The sequence below is a fragment of the Aotus nancymaae genome, unplaced genomic scaffold (assembly GCF_030222135.1).
Source record: "Aotus nancymaae isolate 86718 unplaced genomic scaffold, 86718_ANA_hifiasm-v0.15.2.pri h1tg000049l, whole genome shotgun sequence".
Taxonomy (NCBI): Eukaryota; Metazoa; Chordata; class Mammalia; order Primates; family Aotidae; genus Aotus; species Aotus nancymaae.
The window spans coordinates 32,039,840-32,056,182 of NW_026988463.1; the positions used below are offsets into that span (position 1 = coordinate 32,039,840).

The following is a 16,343-nucleotide window of genomic DNA, read 5'->3' on the forward strand; positions in this document are numbered from 1 at the left end:
ATTGCACTCCAGCCTGGGTAACAAGAGGGAAACTCCTTCTCAAAAAATAAAAATAAAAAAAATATATACATATATATGTGCATTTTAATTTTTTTTTTTTTTTTTTTTTTTTTTTTTTTTTTTACTAGGCAGAGCCTCGCTCAGTTGCCAGAAGCCAGGCTTTGTGACAAGTAGCCTTCCCCTGGGCCACCTGGGAAACCGCCGCCAGCATTTTCCGGTGCCGCTGGGGCCTGCCGGCAGCACAGCGCCGACATTGCCCCTGACCGGCCCGGCACGCCAGTGCTCATGCGCAAGAGGCGCGTCACAAGCGCGAGCGCCCACGCGGGACTCGCGTCACAGTGACCGCCCCGGTGACCCGGGGAACCACCGTCTCAGCGGCTTGGCAGTGCAGGGGCCCTCCGTGGCAGTGCCTCGGCGCTGGGCGACGGCTCCCCTCTCCCCGGAATCTTCGCCACGGTCCCGCCATTTCAGGAGTCGGGCAGTGCGAATCAGGCGGAGAAAAGCTGCAGCGGAGCTTTAGGGATGTCCAGGGCGATGCCCAAGGATCCCCAAGATTCTTCAGGCCTTCTCAGACGCTGTGGAGGGTGCGTCTCCTTCAAAGCTGGCCCAGCTGGGATTTCCCGGTACCGGCAGCCTGTGTGCCGCGGGGCTGCTCTCTCCGTGATGGACTTCTCGGCCGAGAGCAGAACCCTGTACACTCAGGAGCTGCCTGTGACCGTTGGACGTCTCCGTGTGTCTGTGTGTGTGTGTGTGTGTGTGTGTCTGTGTCTGCGTGTGTCTGTGTGTGTCTGTGTGTGTCTGTGTGTGTCGTGTGTGTATCTTCCTCTGTGTGTTCATTTGTGTGTGAGAGCCCTGTATGCTGGAGATGAGTGTGGCCAACCCACTCCAGCACGGTTTGTCCGTATTCCCTCTACCATCTGGTGCCCGTCTCGATCTGTTGACCTCATGATCTGCCCACCTTGACCTCCCAAAGTGCCGGGATCACAGGCATGAGCACCATGCCTGGTCTATCATTCTTTTTGAAAACATTATTGTATTGGCCAGACGCAGTGGCTCATGCCTGTAACTTAGCACTTTGGGAGGCCCAGGTGGGCGGATCAGCTGAGGTCAGGAGTTTGAGACCAGTTTGGCCAACATGGTAAAACCCCATCTCTACTAAAAATCCAAAAATTAGCCAGGCATGGTGGCACGCGCCTGTAGTCTCAGCTACTTAGGAGGCTCAGGCTGGAAAATGGCTTGAACCCGGGAGGCAGAGGCCGAAGTGAGCCAAAATTGCGCCACTGCACTCCAGCTTGGGAGACGGAGCAAAACTCTATCTCAGAAAAAAAGAAAAATTATTGTGGCTAAATGTGCATGTCATGTTAAGCATTTTTAAGTTTATAGTTTTTGATTGTTGGCTGGTTGGTTTTTTGTTTTTTGAGACAGATTCTCACTCTGTCACCCAGGCTGGAGTGCAGTGGCACAATCTCAGCTCACTACAACTTCTACCTCCAGGGTTCAAGTGATTCTCCTGTCTCAGCCTCCTGAGTAGCTGGGATTACAGGTGCTTGATACCACACCTCCCTAATTTTTATATTTTTAGTAGAGATGGGGTTTTGCCATATTGGCCAGGCTGGTCTTGAACTCCTACCCTTAAGTGATCCACCCACCTTGTCCTTCCAAAGTGCTTGGATTACAGGCCTGAGCCACTGGGCCTGGCCTTTGTATTAGTTTTTGAGTGAATATGTGTTTTAGGCCGGGCGCGGTGGCTCACGCCTGTAATCCCAGCACTTTTGGAGGCCGAGGCGGGTGGATGACGAGGTCAAGTGATCCAGACCATTCCGGTCAACATGGTGAAATCACGTCTCTACTACACAAATAAGAAATGAGCCGAGCATGTGATTCGTGCCTGTAGTCCCAACTAGTCGGGAGGCTGAGGCAGTAGAATTGCTTGAACCCAGGAGGCGGAGACTGCGGTGATCCCAGATCGCGCCATTGCACTCCAGCCTCGGTAACAAGAGCGAAACTCCGTCTCAATAATAAAAAACAAAAAGAAATATATACATATATATGTGCATTTTAATTTCTTTTTTTTTTTACGAGGCAGAGCCTCGCTCTGTTGCCAGATGCCAGGCTTTGTGACAAGTAGCCTCCTTCCCCTGGGCCACCTGGGAAACCGCCGCCAGCATTTTCCGGTGCCGCTGGGGCCTGCGGGCAGCAGAGCGCCGACATTGCCCCTGGCCGGCCCGGCACGCCAGTGCTCATGCGCAAGAGGCGCGTCACAAGCGCGAGCGCCCACGCGGGACTCGCGTCACAGTGACGGCCCCGGTGGCCCGGGGAACCACCGTCTCAGCGGCTTGGCAGTGCAGGGGCCCTCCGTGGCAGTGCCTCGGCGCTGGGCGACGGCTCCCCTCTCCCCGGAATCTTTGCCACGGTCCCGCTATTTCAGGAGTCGGGCAGTGCGAATCAGGCGGAGAAAAGCTGCAGCGGAGCTTTAGGGATGTCCAGGGCGATGCCCAAGGATCCCCAAGATTCTTCAGGCCTTCTCAGACGCTGTGGAGGGTGCGTCTCCTTCAAAGCTGGCCCAGCTGGGATTTCCAGGTACCGGCAGCCTGTGTGCCGCGGGGCTGCTCTCTCCGTGATGGACTTCTCGGCAGAGAGCAGAACCCTGTAGCCTCAGGAGCTCCCTGTGACCGTTGGACGTCTCCGTGTGTCTTTGTGTGTGTGTGTGTGTCTGTGTCTACGTGTGTCTGTGTGTGTCTGTGTGTGTCTGTGTGTGTCGTTGTGTGTGTTTCTTCCTCTGTGTGTTCATTTGTGTGTGAGAGCCCTGTATGCTGGACATGAGTGTGGCCAACCCACTCCAGCACGGTTTGTCCGTATTCCCTCTACCTTCCGGTGCCCGTCTCGATCTCTTGACCTCGTGATCTGCCCACCTTGGCCTCCCAAAGTGCTGGGGTCACAGGCATGAGCACCATGCCTGGTCTATCATTCTTTTTGAAAACATTATTGTATTGGCCAGACGCAGTGGCTCATGCCTGTAACTTAGCACTTTGGGAGGCCCAGGTGGGCGGATCAGCTGAGGTCAGGAGTTTGAGACCAGTTTGGCCAACATGGTAAATCCCCGTCTCTACTAAAAATCCAAAAATTAGCCAGGCATGGTGGCACGCGCCTGTAGTCTCAGCTACTTAGGAGGCTGAGGCTGGAGAATGGCTTGAACCCGGGAGGCAGAGTCCGAAGTGACTCAACATTGCGCCACTGCACTCCAGCTTGGGTGACAGAGCAAAACTCTATGTCAGAAAATAAAAATTATTGTGGCTACTTATATTTTCAATATGTAGCTGGGACTACATATCATGTTAATCATTTTTAAGTTTATAGTTTTTGATTGTTGGCTGGTTGGTTTTTTGTTTTTTGAGACAGATTCTCACTCTGTCACCCAGGCTGGAGTGCAGTGGCACAATCTCAGCTCACTACAACTTCTGCCTCCGGGGTTCAAGTGATTCTCCTGCTCAGCCTCCTGAGTAGCTGGGATTACAGGTGCTTGATACCACACCTCCCTAATTTTTATATATTTAGTAGAGACGGGGGTTTCACCATATTGGTCAGGCTGGTCTCGAACTCCTGACCTGAAATGATCCATCTGCCCGTCTCAGCCTCCGAAAGTGTTGGGACTGCTGGCGTGAGTCCCTGCCTCCAGTCTGTGGTATTAAGTACATTCACATTATTGTGAAGCCATTCTGATTCCCAGTCCTTTGTGTGAGGCCTCTTTTTTTTTTCCCCTGTAGCTTACAGATTTTCTTGTTGCTTTTTTCTCTTTTTAAGATAAGAGTCTTGCTCTATTGCCCAAACTGGTGTGCAGTGGTGCTATCTTGGCTCTCTGCAGTCTTGAGCTCCTGGGTTCAAATGATCCTCCCACCTCAGCCTCCTGAGTAGCTGAGCTTACAGGTGTCTACCAAGACACCCAGCTAATTTTGTTGTTGTTATTTTTGTTTGGTTATTTTTTGTTTTTTGAGATGGAGTTTTGCTCTTGTTGACCTGGCTGGAGTGCAATGGCATGATCTTGGCTCACTGCAACCTCCGCCTGCCGGGTTCAAGCAATTCTCCTCCCTCAGCATCTCGAGTAGCTGGGATTACAGGCATGCACCACCACGCCAGGCTAATTTTGTACTTTTAGTAGAGATGGGGTTTCTCCATGTTGGTCAGGCTGGTCTCGACCTCCCGACCTCAGGTGATGCCCATGCCGCAGCCTCCCAAAGTGCTGGGATTACAGGTGTGAGCCACTGTGCCCTGCCTACACCACTTTAAACAAATTTTTTATTTTTTCAGACTAGGCCTGTTGTGGTGGCTCAGGCCTATAATCCCAGCACTTTGTGAGGCTGAGGCAGCTGGATCACCTGAGGTCAGGAGTTTGAGACCAAGCTGCGCAACATGATGAGACCCTGTCTCTACTAAATATACAAAAAAAAAAATTTAGCCGGGCATGGTGATGCACGCCTGTAATTCCAGCTACATGGGTGGCTGAGGCAGGAGAATTGCTTGAACCCGGTAGGTGAAGGTTGCAGTGATTCAAGATTGATCCACTGCACTTCAGCCTGGGTGACAAAGCTAGACTGTTCCCCCCCCCCCAAAAAAAAATTTAAGGCTAGTCAATGGAGTAGAGAAGAAACAAATATGTAACTGGTTGTGATCATATGCTTCATCCTCCCATGTAGCTGGGACTACAATGACCAGCCCTGTGGCCTGGTTAACCACTGTCTCAGCGACTTGGAAAAGCAGAGGCCGTCCATGTCTGTGCCTCGGTGCTGGGCGATGGCCCCCCTCTCCCAGGTATTGTCGCCACGGTCCCGTGATTTCAGGAATTGGGCAGGGTGTAACTAGGGTGAGAAAAGCTACAGCGGAGCTTCGGGGATGCCCAGGGCCATCCCAATGGATCCCCAGGATGCTTCAAGGCTGCTTAGACACTGTGGGGCATGCGTCTCCTTGAAAGCTGTCCCTGATGGGATTTCCAGGTGCCGCCAGCCTGTCTGCTGCGGGGTTGCTCTGTCCGCAATGGGCTTCCCAGTAGAGAGCAGAACACCGTAGCCTCAGGAGATGCCTGCGACTGTTGGATGTCTGTGTGTGTCTTTCTTTCTGTGTGTGTGTGTGTGTGTGTGTATCTTTGCGTGTGTTCATTTGTGTGTGGCATCCCTGTGTGCTGGACGTGTGTGTGGCCAGCGCACTCCAGCGTGGCTTGTCTGTAGTCCCTCTACCTTCTGGTGCCCATCTGTCCTCGGCTCAGCTTAGGGGCTGTCAGACCCCACCTTCTTTGTGTTGCTCCTGGTTTATGAAGCCTTAGTTTAGTGGGGGTCTCGCTCCCACCCGCAGGCCTCCTAATCACCTGCCCTTCCCTAGGGCCCTTCCCTGTGGCTTCAACCTGGAGCTTTCACGAGCCAAGGTGCAACTGATCAATAGCAAGAGTATCATTTGGGCAGCCAGGCTGAGAGAGCTAACTTCCTCAAAGAAGTGGACGTTAAGCAAAGTTAAGCACCCATAGAATTGATGGAAAGAGGAGAAATGTCTCAAGTGGAGGAGAAACTTGATTCAATGTGCAGAAGATTTCACTGTGCATATGGCTCATCTTTGCACTCTCAGAGAGAATCAAAGTGCAGTAAAAAGCATATGACAAGATTGGGGTAAATTATTGTTTGTCCCACAAAAGGAAAAAAAGATCTTGAGTTTTTCAAAGCATTTTCATGAGGAATGAGGAGCAACAACAATGGCAACTAATATTTACAGCTGGGGCACTTCCTATGTACCAAGCCCTGAGATACACACTTTCGATACTCTTTGATACATGACTTCATTAAGTCTTTGCAGCAGTTTGTATGGCCAGAGTCAGTATGAGCCAGACTATGTTGCAACAATGAATAGCCCCCAAATCTCAAGGGCTTAAATGAACATTGGCTGAGTTCTTGCTCATGCTGCCTGTTCATCATGAATCAGCAGGGGTTTGGGGCTCCACCTCTTTCTCACTTCAGAACCCAGACTAATGAAGAATCCCCATAGAGAGGTTCCCAGTTATTATGGGAGAGAGAAAGAAGGCATGGGAAGTTGCATACTGAGTCTCACAACTTCTGCCAGAAAGCCACACCCTTCACTTATGCTCAAGTTTCCTTGATCAAAGTAAGTCACATAGGTACACCTAACAGCAAGGAATGCTAAGGAACAATCTCATCCTTCATCTAGAAGGTTAGGAAATCTTAAATATATGAGATAATTCCTGACTGTAGATTCTTATGCTAATTGTTAACTTGTTACTAATGAAACTAAGCCTTAGAAAGGTTATGAGAATTATCCAAGGTTACAAAGAAAAGTAAGAAGTCAACTTGGAATTTGAACATAGGCAATCTGGCCTATATTTTTAGGGCCTAACCCTGCCTATACTCTTGATCTCTATCCTCTACTTATATTTTCAACAGATATTTGGTACCATAAGATTCTACTGTGCAGTCATGTTTTAAAGGTTGAATCTTGTAGAGCTGAATGTATTTTACATATTCTTTTTCATTGGGGTTTCAGATGTCCTTATACTATTCCCAGGCCTGGGCAAAGCTTGCCACCATGGGAATGACAGCTGGTTAACCAGGGATGTTCTTAGCAATGGAAAAACAAGTATTAGTTTTTCTGACTAAAAAACACAACAGAACATTAAATGATTTTATAGAGAAACCAGGATAAAAAACAATCTCAAAAGTAAACATTTGCTTGCAAAAATGTGTGTCATTTAGAAGTTGACTTGGCAGAGTAGATCAGGCTGCTGTTGATGAAGGAGTCATTAAATCCAAACAGGTCAGATGAGCACATACTAATGAGTTCCTAAACCCAGTCCACATGTGCTCCGGAAACACGTGGTCTTAGCATTCTTCATTGGAAACAGTGCATGTTGAATAACTTTGAAGCAACATGGCACCTCATCAAAAACTTCATGGTTCTGGGAAATTGCACCCCATGAGACAATTTGCCTCTGGGTATAATGGCATGGTTTTGAAGATAGGGAACATAAACCCATTTTGATCCCAGCCAATTCAGTCTAGTTCAGCCAGCTCCCAGTCAATACATATACATACCAGTGAGCCCTGTTGAGATCAAGTCACAGACCACTGCCCCCAACACCCTGGAAAAGAATAAACAAAACCACAGCAGACTTGCAAAGCCAATAGCATTTCTGAGAGGAGAGCTTGGGCTCCTCATCACAAAGTACAATGAAGAGATCATCCACCAGTCAGTCATTCCTTTAACAGTCACTGACCAAGTTCCATCTACATCCCTGGCACTGTACTAGGCTCCAGAAATTAATCAGCAGTGTCACATTTGTTTTCCGCTCCACTTTGTAGTGAGGGATCCGGCGTCAATCAGGTAAACACACACGTAGGAATGTGAAAATAACAGCTGGTAAAAGTGCTGTGAAGAGAATTACATAGTTTTGAGAATACATGATAGAAAGACCATCCTATCCTGGGGAAAATCAGGGCAAACCTACTAGAGAAAATGGCATTCAGATTGAGATATTCAGTGTTCTAAAATTAATTGGAAGCACATCGGACAGAGACAATTCCAGAGCCTTGGGTTCCTATTTAAGCCAACCCAAAACCCAACTCAATGTAAACAGTAAAATGAAGTTGAAGTTGAACCAATCAGAAACCATCCACCAAGTTCTAACCAGGGACTTTCCACTATAACCAATTACATTTTCTTTTGTCTTGCCTGGACAAACATTTCCTTCCCCACTCCTTCAGTGGTGCACTGAACCACTTGTGTTTGATGCTGCCCAACTCTTGAATCTCTGAATGCTCAAATAAACTCCGTCAAATTTTAATGTGCCTAAGTTTATCTTCTAACAAGTGCATTTATAGAAGTTTTTAAACTGGGTTTCTCTCTCATTCTACACATGCAATTGTTCTTCCTCTTTAAGGGTCTAACAGGGGAAGATCCCACAGGCACGGGACCCTGGCTTGAGGATTCTCCTTGTAGGCAGTTACATCAGCACTTCTATCAAAAAGCATAGGAATTCTCCCAGAGTGGCACATATACACATGGATTCTGGAAAGTGATACCACAAAACTTTTCAGCTGGGAGCATGCTAACTTTTTGCTACATCATGTGTAGTCGGAAAACAGTGTGCTCTATCAGGGACTCTTTCAACCATGTTTGATCTGTGTCCATGACTTCATGTCCCCAGTGGATTAAAAACCAAACTCTTCTTCATCCCCATTCTGGGACCATTCCACATCCTGTGGTCCAGATTCCAGTGGATGGCACTACCATCCACCCAGCCTGGCTGGAGCATCTTCTGCATGTCTCCTGACTAGTGACAGGTGCAGGAAGTTGTGTCCATAACTAACTCACAGTCAATGTCCTTTTTCCATCTGGGAGCTGCTACTTTAATTTGGTTCCCCATATTGTTTTGTCTGTGTCACTGGTCTTCCCCATCCTGAGCTCCATCCTTCCCCCATCATCCTCCACATTCTTGGATTAGTTTTCTAAAATTTATGTTCCCCACAATGACTATCATGCTTAACATTTGCCCATGGCTCCCTCTTAAAGGATGTATAAGCTCCCAGGCAGGGCATGTAGGATTTTACGTGAGCTCTTCTCACCTAATCTCCTACCCTTATCTGTCTTGACACAGACAAGGATGAAATTAAAGCAGCAGCTCCTGGCTGGATAAAGGAAGTTGACTTTGAGTTGCTTTTTAGGCACAACCTCCTGCACTTGGTCACTGGTAGCAGGGAAATGCACAGATGTCCCAGCCAGGCTGGATAGGCAGCACCTCCAACATCCCTCCAACTCAACCACCCTTCCACTGAACTATACTTAGCTACATGCCATCCACCATAGATCACACCCATTCTCCCTCCAGGTATTTATCCCTTCTCTTCCTTCACTTAGATGTCCTACTATCTACTCAGCTCTTAATTTTGAAGTCTTGCCCCAGTGACTCCGTTCACTGAGGTCGGAATCAACCATTTCTTTCTTTATGCTTTCACGAACTTTTATCAGACGTCCATTGTGGTACCAATTTCATTGTGTTATAATTACAGATGGCCCAGATTTAACACGATTTGACTTAATATTTCAGGTTTACAGTGGTGGAAAAGCAATACACATTCAGTAGAAACCACACTTAGAGTGCCCATCCAACCATTCTGTTTTTTACTTTTAGTAAAGTATTTAATAAATTACATGAGATATTAAACAATTTATTATACAATTTGCTTTGTGTTAGATGATTTTTCCCAACTGTAGGCTAATTTAAGTTTTCTGAGCATGTTTAAGACAGGCTCAGCTAAGCTATGATGATTGCTAAGTTAAGTGTATTAAATGTATTTGTGACTTACTGTATATTCAACGTAGGATGGGTTTATCAGGACATAACCCCATTGTAAGTCAAGAAGCAGCTCTGTTTTAATATGTCTTGTCCACATGAGCCGAGCGATCCTTAAAAACGGACTTTTCCCACCACCTTACCCTTGTTCATCTTTTCGTTTCTGATTTCTATTATGAGTTAGGAGCTTTCTAAATGATTTTTAAATTAATAGATTTGCCCCTCTTCTACCCTGCATGTTCCCTCCCTTTTAGGGACCCATATCAGGTAATAATGAAAGAAGTGAGGGCATTTCCTGAAGCTGAAATGACTTTACAGTTGAAATGAAATCCCTTATGCAAGGCTAACAGAAGATTAGTAGTTGGACAGTTAATCATTAAAGTAGATTAAAGCAGGGAATCATAAAAATAGATATACCAGTATGTAACAGACGTTTTGCTTCCATTTAAAAGTTATAAATGCACACTTTCTTTCTATTCTCTTTTGTAAGAGCAAAGCACTTGCTTTGAGCAGCCCTGGAGTGGAGCACCGGGTGTTCCCATTGTGTAAACCACACCCCTACTGCATCATCTGCAGCTTGGAAGTTCACTCTCTTTATTAAAGAGTAGAATATAAAGGTGAGCAGTCTAGAATTTTATCCCTGGGTTTTTAGAGGCTTATTAGATCTAACTTGACTACCCCATCTGCCTTTGACAAGCCTTTTACAATAGCCTACCTGTTTTCACGGCAGCAACTTGCTCTTCATGCCCATAGCTCATTTGCAACTTTCTAAATCTGTTTCCTCATGAGACGACTATTTCTCTTTTTTTTCTTTTTTTTTTTTTTCCACAGGAAAGCTTGTTTTTGTTTTTACTGGAGGCTCAGGTGGCACATGACAGATCATAAAATGGCTTCATAGGTAGGGAGCCTCGAAGACGACTATTTCTAATGGTGACTAATAAATAACTTTAAAGTGCTGAGAGGTTTCCATGCCGTGAGAACTGAGTCAAACATTCAACATGAAGGATCTCAATTTAACCTTCCCAACAACAACAACAACAACAAAATTTATTGAGGCAAGCCCTGGGATCTCCCTCTGAAAAGTGGAGGTAACTCATATATTCAAGGCATCTGTGTGGGTCAGCTGGAGCAAGACTGTTACTAAAAAGCCTGAAAACTCATGGTCATCAGACCCTACACTCTAACACAAGCAATAAGCGAGTGAATAAGCAATATTGATGTGCACTGACTATCTTCAAGGTGCTTGTCTACATACTTAAGTTGGATTTACTAACTTAATTCTCACAATCACTTAATAATGAAGTAAATAAAGTTCACAAAATGGTGTGAATGGCATCATTCTGAAGATTAAGGAAACAGGCACAAGATCATAGCTAACTGGCCTCCATGTCAAGCTGGGATTATAAACCCAGAGAGTTTTATTTCAGAGCCCACACCCCTAATTCAGTTCATCTTCAAATGGGGTTAACAATCCCTATCTGGCAGAATTTGGGAAAGGATTGTACAAAATAGCAATTGTTTTGGTCAAATGCTTGCCACCCTGTAGTTGCCGGACAAATGTCCTGTCTGTTCCATTCCTTTCCTTTCTATAGACAAGATACCTTTCTGTAACAGCCTGGACTTTAGGCATTTATCTGACTTTTTCTCAATTCCTTCATATTCTCCCTAAAATAAAAATCAAAACAATGTCAGTCTGTGGGGGATTCAGCAGCGAACTTCACCTCAGGAGATGAAAGGCCACCAAATCTGTGTATAAAACAACCAAAGGGAAAAAAAATCAATCTTTCGTGCAGACATAATTTGTCTTGAAAGGTGACACAGCCCTTTAAAAATAGCTATGGGCTCCATTGTGCAAAGACAGTGACAGAGACTGACGGCTTTTAGAGAGGTGTAATGTTCCCAGGCAGCCGGCTAGCGTCACTAACCAGATAGAGATCAGTCATTCGATCCGGGGGAGATAAGAGGTGAAGCTGCTATGTTCTTATTACTAATCAAACTTCAACACCATGCCTCAGCCTCCTCGGATCCCTATAAGGAAATTATTGAGAGGCCCCAACCCAGGCACCTTGCTTCACAGGTGAAGCTTGTTCCCAATCATTGGTGCATTCTCCACCCTTCCTGGGAAGTTCTTCTTCTACTTCCCAGCTGTTCCACATGTGAAACAGTTGAGTAATCCACCATCATCGCTGTCCCCAGCTTCGGGACTCACCCCTGAATGCCAGTGTCTTTTAAGATGAAAGATGAGAACTGGGTGCCTGGGTTGTTGGGGTGGTCCTACTCTGCACTTACCTCAGGAGAAAGTTGGGGTGTGCTAGACCCCCAAGCTGTTGGCTACAAAGTAAAAGAAGGATCTTTTACTTTGTTAAAAGTTAAAGGATAGGTAGATGCTGCAGAGTCATCCCCGCTGGGCTGACCAAAGTAAAAGAAGAAAAAGAAGGATTTTTTACTTTGTAGCCAAGAGCTGGGGGTCCATCCATCCCCAAACAAGGGACTCTGAGTACTCTCCGTGGATGCTGGTAGATTAAAGTTAAATGACAGTTCAGGTGGGCACCCTGAGCTCTCCTAATGAGGAGACAACAGAGAGGGACACAGATCCCTGGTGACAACTCCACCAGGAAAAGTTCTTCCCACATATCAAGGCAAAGTTATTCATCTGTACTACTGATTCCTGTTCCTCAGGAACCCAAAGATGTTGACGGTGAATAGTGTGATGTGGGCCTTTGTTTTCCTACTGTCGAAGAAATCTGTGTCCAGGTGGAGGCGAATCAGTTATCCCTAAAACCCGCCTTGACCGTGCCGCCATACAGTGGATGTCACCGGCCCAAGCCATGCTTTTGTTTCCCTGTCGCTGGAGTTTGGCCTGATATGATAGGGACACTTTGAATTCTTTGAAGAGTAATTCTCACTTACCTTTTTCCTCTTTTCCCCTTGAGGTTCAACCCCTTTTATCATACTGGAGTGCCAATCAATAGCGAGATAGATGTTACATCCTAGCTTTTTTTTTTTTTTTTTTTTATTTTCTATTTTTTTTTTTAATTGCATTTTAGGTTTTGGGGTACATGTGAAAAACATGCAAAGTTGTTGCATAGGTGCATTCATGGCAGTGTGATTTGCTGCCTCCCTCCCCCTCACCCATATCTGGCATTTCTCCCCATGCTATCCCTCCCCAACTCCCCCCACCACTGTCCCCCCCCACTCCCCTGCAACAGACCCCCGTGTATAGTGCTCCCCTCCCTGTGTCCATGTGTTCTCCTTGTTCAACACCCTCCTATGAGTGAGAACATGTGGTGTTTGGTTTTGTGTTCTTGTGTCAGTTTGCTGAGAATGATGGTAAATTAGTTCAACCACTGTGGAAAACAGTGTGGCGATTCCTCAAGGACCTAGAAATAGAAATTCCATTTGACCCAGCAATCCCATTACTGGGCATATATCCAAAGGATTATAAATCGTTCTACTATAAGGACACATGCACACGAATGTTCATTGCAGCACAGTTTACAATAGCAAAGACCTGGAACCAACCCAAATGCCCATCGATGATAGACTGGACAGGAAAAATGTGGCACATATATACCAAGGAATATTATGCAGCCATTAAAAATGAGGAGTTCGCGTCCTTTGTAGGGACATGGATGAACCTGGAAACCATCCTAGCTTTTTATAACATTACTTGTCCCAGAAGGGACACTGTATCTTTAAGGAAATGGACCCCGTATCCTGTTTCTGAAGGATTAAAACTCTTTAAAGAGACAGAAGAGGCTGTAAACCCCGATCATATTCTTATTCTCTCTTCATTATCCTGTCCACTGTCTATCCCTGCTGAGCAAATCTGGTTGTGTGTTTCTCCAAAGTGGTCATAAGAAGAAATTTATTTACTCCGCTTTGCACTGGAGGAGCATTACTGAGCTTCAAGGCTCTCCGAAGTAATAAAGATTTTACAGTGTGTGCAAAAGGAACAGAAATTCAGAACTTCTTTCCCCCTCTGAGGTCGTTTGGCCATCCAAAGGGGGAGTCACTTCTCATGTCCTGACAGGGTTTATTTCCGTAAGATTTTCCAATTAGCAGGAAAAAGTCACACTAATGTTGATGCTGAGTAGGGGAAGAGGATCAAACTATGCAAATACTGACATCCTTGAAAGGACAATATTAAAAAAAGAGTGGAATTCCTTCACTCCCTAATTTAAAAATTATATATACCTGTATCCATATAGATACACACACACACACACACACACACACACACACACACTCACAGATCCTTTTCTTCCACCAGTGAAAAACAAAGGCGATTGCGTTTGACCCACTATTCTTGCCTGGAACAAAAGAATCCATGGTTTTGGAGTCTGACCGTTGGGACAACTGACTCAGTACCTAAGACAGGAGTTAAGAGGAGATCCCTGAGCTCTTGGGCCAGGATTCACCACAGACCTGGAATCCACCTGCCAGTGCAACCTCTCGGCCCTTGATAATGGCCAGACTGTCCTCAGCCTGGCGGAGCTGACTGCCAGCATATCATTTTTAAACCCAGCTCAGATCTTTCCCTGACACTTCGCCTGCCGCTTTTGTTCCCTGCTCGGTGGATACGAAGCACAAGAACTTTTCTCGATAATAGGGAGGGCTGGGAGCTGTGTCAGGGAAGATGTACTCCAGCCGTGCTGAGGACAAAAGTCGCAGATGCCCATTAAAACAGATCCAGGGGACAGCTTCACTTTGGGTTTGGAGCCCATGCTCCTTGTAAACTCTAACGTGCTATGCAAATGGTCTGACCAAGATTCCTGGCTCGCTGCTGCTGGCACGCTGCTGTCCGTGACCCACTAGGTGAGGCCCCAGGGGTGAGCTGGTAGGAAGGCAGAGCCATGCGTGGAGGGAGGCCTGGGTCTGCACGCCTCTCAATCTCGCATCTGCACACCCACATGTGTGCTGGTGCAGCTGCAATCAAAACAGAAGGTTCTACTCCTCCAGCAAGAATCCTTGTTTCTCATGGAAGTTCTGTGTTGCCGCACAGATTTTAGCAAATGATATAGCCTGGCCAGTTTCTCACAAGAACAGGAAGCATTTGTCCAGAGCCCTCTGAGTGCCAGAGCCCCTGTTAGGTGCTGGGTTACAGAGCTTTCTCAAGATCACACAGCTGCCACCTGGCTGAGTGTGAGTTCAGATTCAGGTATATCTGTCTCTTACCATTTCACCCAGTCACAGGCGAACTTGGTCTTACTTTATTGGGGAGCTTAAAAATATAAAGCAAATGGAATTATTTGGACCTCAGATTAACTCTTATCAAATGCTAACAGCGTCATCTGCCAGTTTTCCCTTCCATGTAAGCCAAAAAGTGTGAAAGAGTGGTATTTGGGTGTTTAAAAATCAGAAATGTGCAAACGGATCTCAACGTCATGCCCCTGTCAAGTTCTTGTTGTTGTCAATCTCTAGCTGTTACAAATCTGCCGTGTAACTATGAATATGGGTGCTGGGTCACACACCGTGTAGAAGACACATGTATTCCCTGGTGTCAAGTACATCCACTGCAACTCCTACTTTTGCCTCAAATAATAAAATGAAAACTGTCCACCATCACCTTTAAAATCCTCTTCCATCCTTGAGGTTGAAGAAGAATGCCTTGGAAGGCATTATTTGGATTTCAATGTGAAAGAAAAAACCCTTTTTTTTTCTTTGCCATTAGACAAAGAATGATCCCTCTTTTTTTCTGTTTTCAGAGTCTCATTTCTTTTTTATTTTTTAGCAGTATTCATTGTAGCCAATTCTTGGCCTTGTTTTTCCTTAGAACAAATTGAGATAGGAAAATACGACCAAGAATGAGTCTTATCAGAGAAACGTGGAGGAAAAGCTGTTTCAAACTCTATTCATAACAGAATGAAATTGACCAAATTCAAAATCATTTTTTGGCTTTATCTACAGGAAATTATTACAGCTAATCAAAGCAAAAAAAAAACACACAAATTCTTACAATATCTAAACATCAAAGCAACCTAAATCTCCAACAGTATGCAACTGGTTAACTAAAATATGGTGAATACTTAAAATGGAATACTATAGAGTCATTATAAAGCAAGTTTAAAAATTTTTTATTTTTTTGAGACGGAGTCTTGCTCTGTTGCCAGGGCTGGAGTGCAGTGGCTTCATCATGAAACAAGAATGCCTCTCCAATGTTAAAGCCCCTGTCTGCCACCTTGTTCTCTCAGATTCTTGCTCTGGAGCCCATTCCTGGGGAGTCTGAAATTAAGGCAGGCCAAGAGGATGCTGCAGAGGCTGCTACGATGGGAGGGGAATTTCCTGGCAAGAGTGGTCAGTGGCGTGATGAGTACAGCACTTCAGTACAGGCCACCCTTGGCTGCCCGGGAAGACCACAGATTTAGAGTGATGGAATGAACAGAAAGGCTCTTTACAAAATGCATATCCAGGAGGCCTGAATAAGGTAGAATCTAGACAGAAATGGAGCCAATGCTCAGACCCATGGGCATCCCAGAAGCTGGCAGGGAGAGGGGGCCATGCATGGTTTGGAACTGTAACATGTCCCCTGATTGCAAACCCTTCTCTCTCCATACATCGTTCCATATGCATGCCCCATATAAGTCGGGGAATGGAGAAGCAGAAGGCTGTTTTATGCCATCACTTTCTTTCCTAAACCAGGTCATCTTGTTTTCATGTACCCCAAAGGGCACATATTTGCATGAGGTCTCAGGAAGTGACGGTGATGTCAGTTCCAGTAGCTTTTACAGAGGGGTTTGCAAATAATGCCTTAACAGGAAATTCTAGGGCACACCAAAAAGTTTCTTTGATGGGACACCAGTATTTTCAGATGACTTTTTGTGAAGAATGTTCTAGAAGATAAGATGGTCTAATACATTGTCCTCAAAGTTGATCAGATCATCCACTCAACCACATCACGATATGCCAGGGAGCGGCTTATGCTCAGGGACAAAGCCAGATCCAACTCCTGTTCTTCAAATGCACCCAGACAAGAAGGAGAATTCAGATAGCAATTAAA

At 45.8% G+C, this 16,343-nt stretch overlaps 1 protein-coding gene across 1 annotated transcript; it reads left to right on the forward strand.

Annotated features, from left to right (window-relative positions):
• The first annotated feature begins 534 nt into the window (after positions 1–534).
• On the forward strand, positions 535–9,944 carry LOC135269077 (uncharacterized). The gene is made up of 5 exons (XM_064362767.1): positions 535–730; positions 2,166–2,295; positions 2,344–2,580; positions 4,692–4,806; positions 9,834–9,944. The coding sequence occupies exons 1-5, from the start codon at positions 535–537 to the stop codon at positions 9,942–9,944; spliced, it is 789 nt and encodes a 262-aa protein (XP_064218837.1).
• The last annotated feature ends 6,399 nt before the right edge of the window (positions 9,945–16,343 follow it).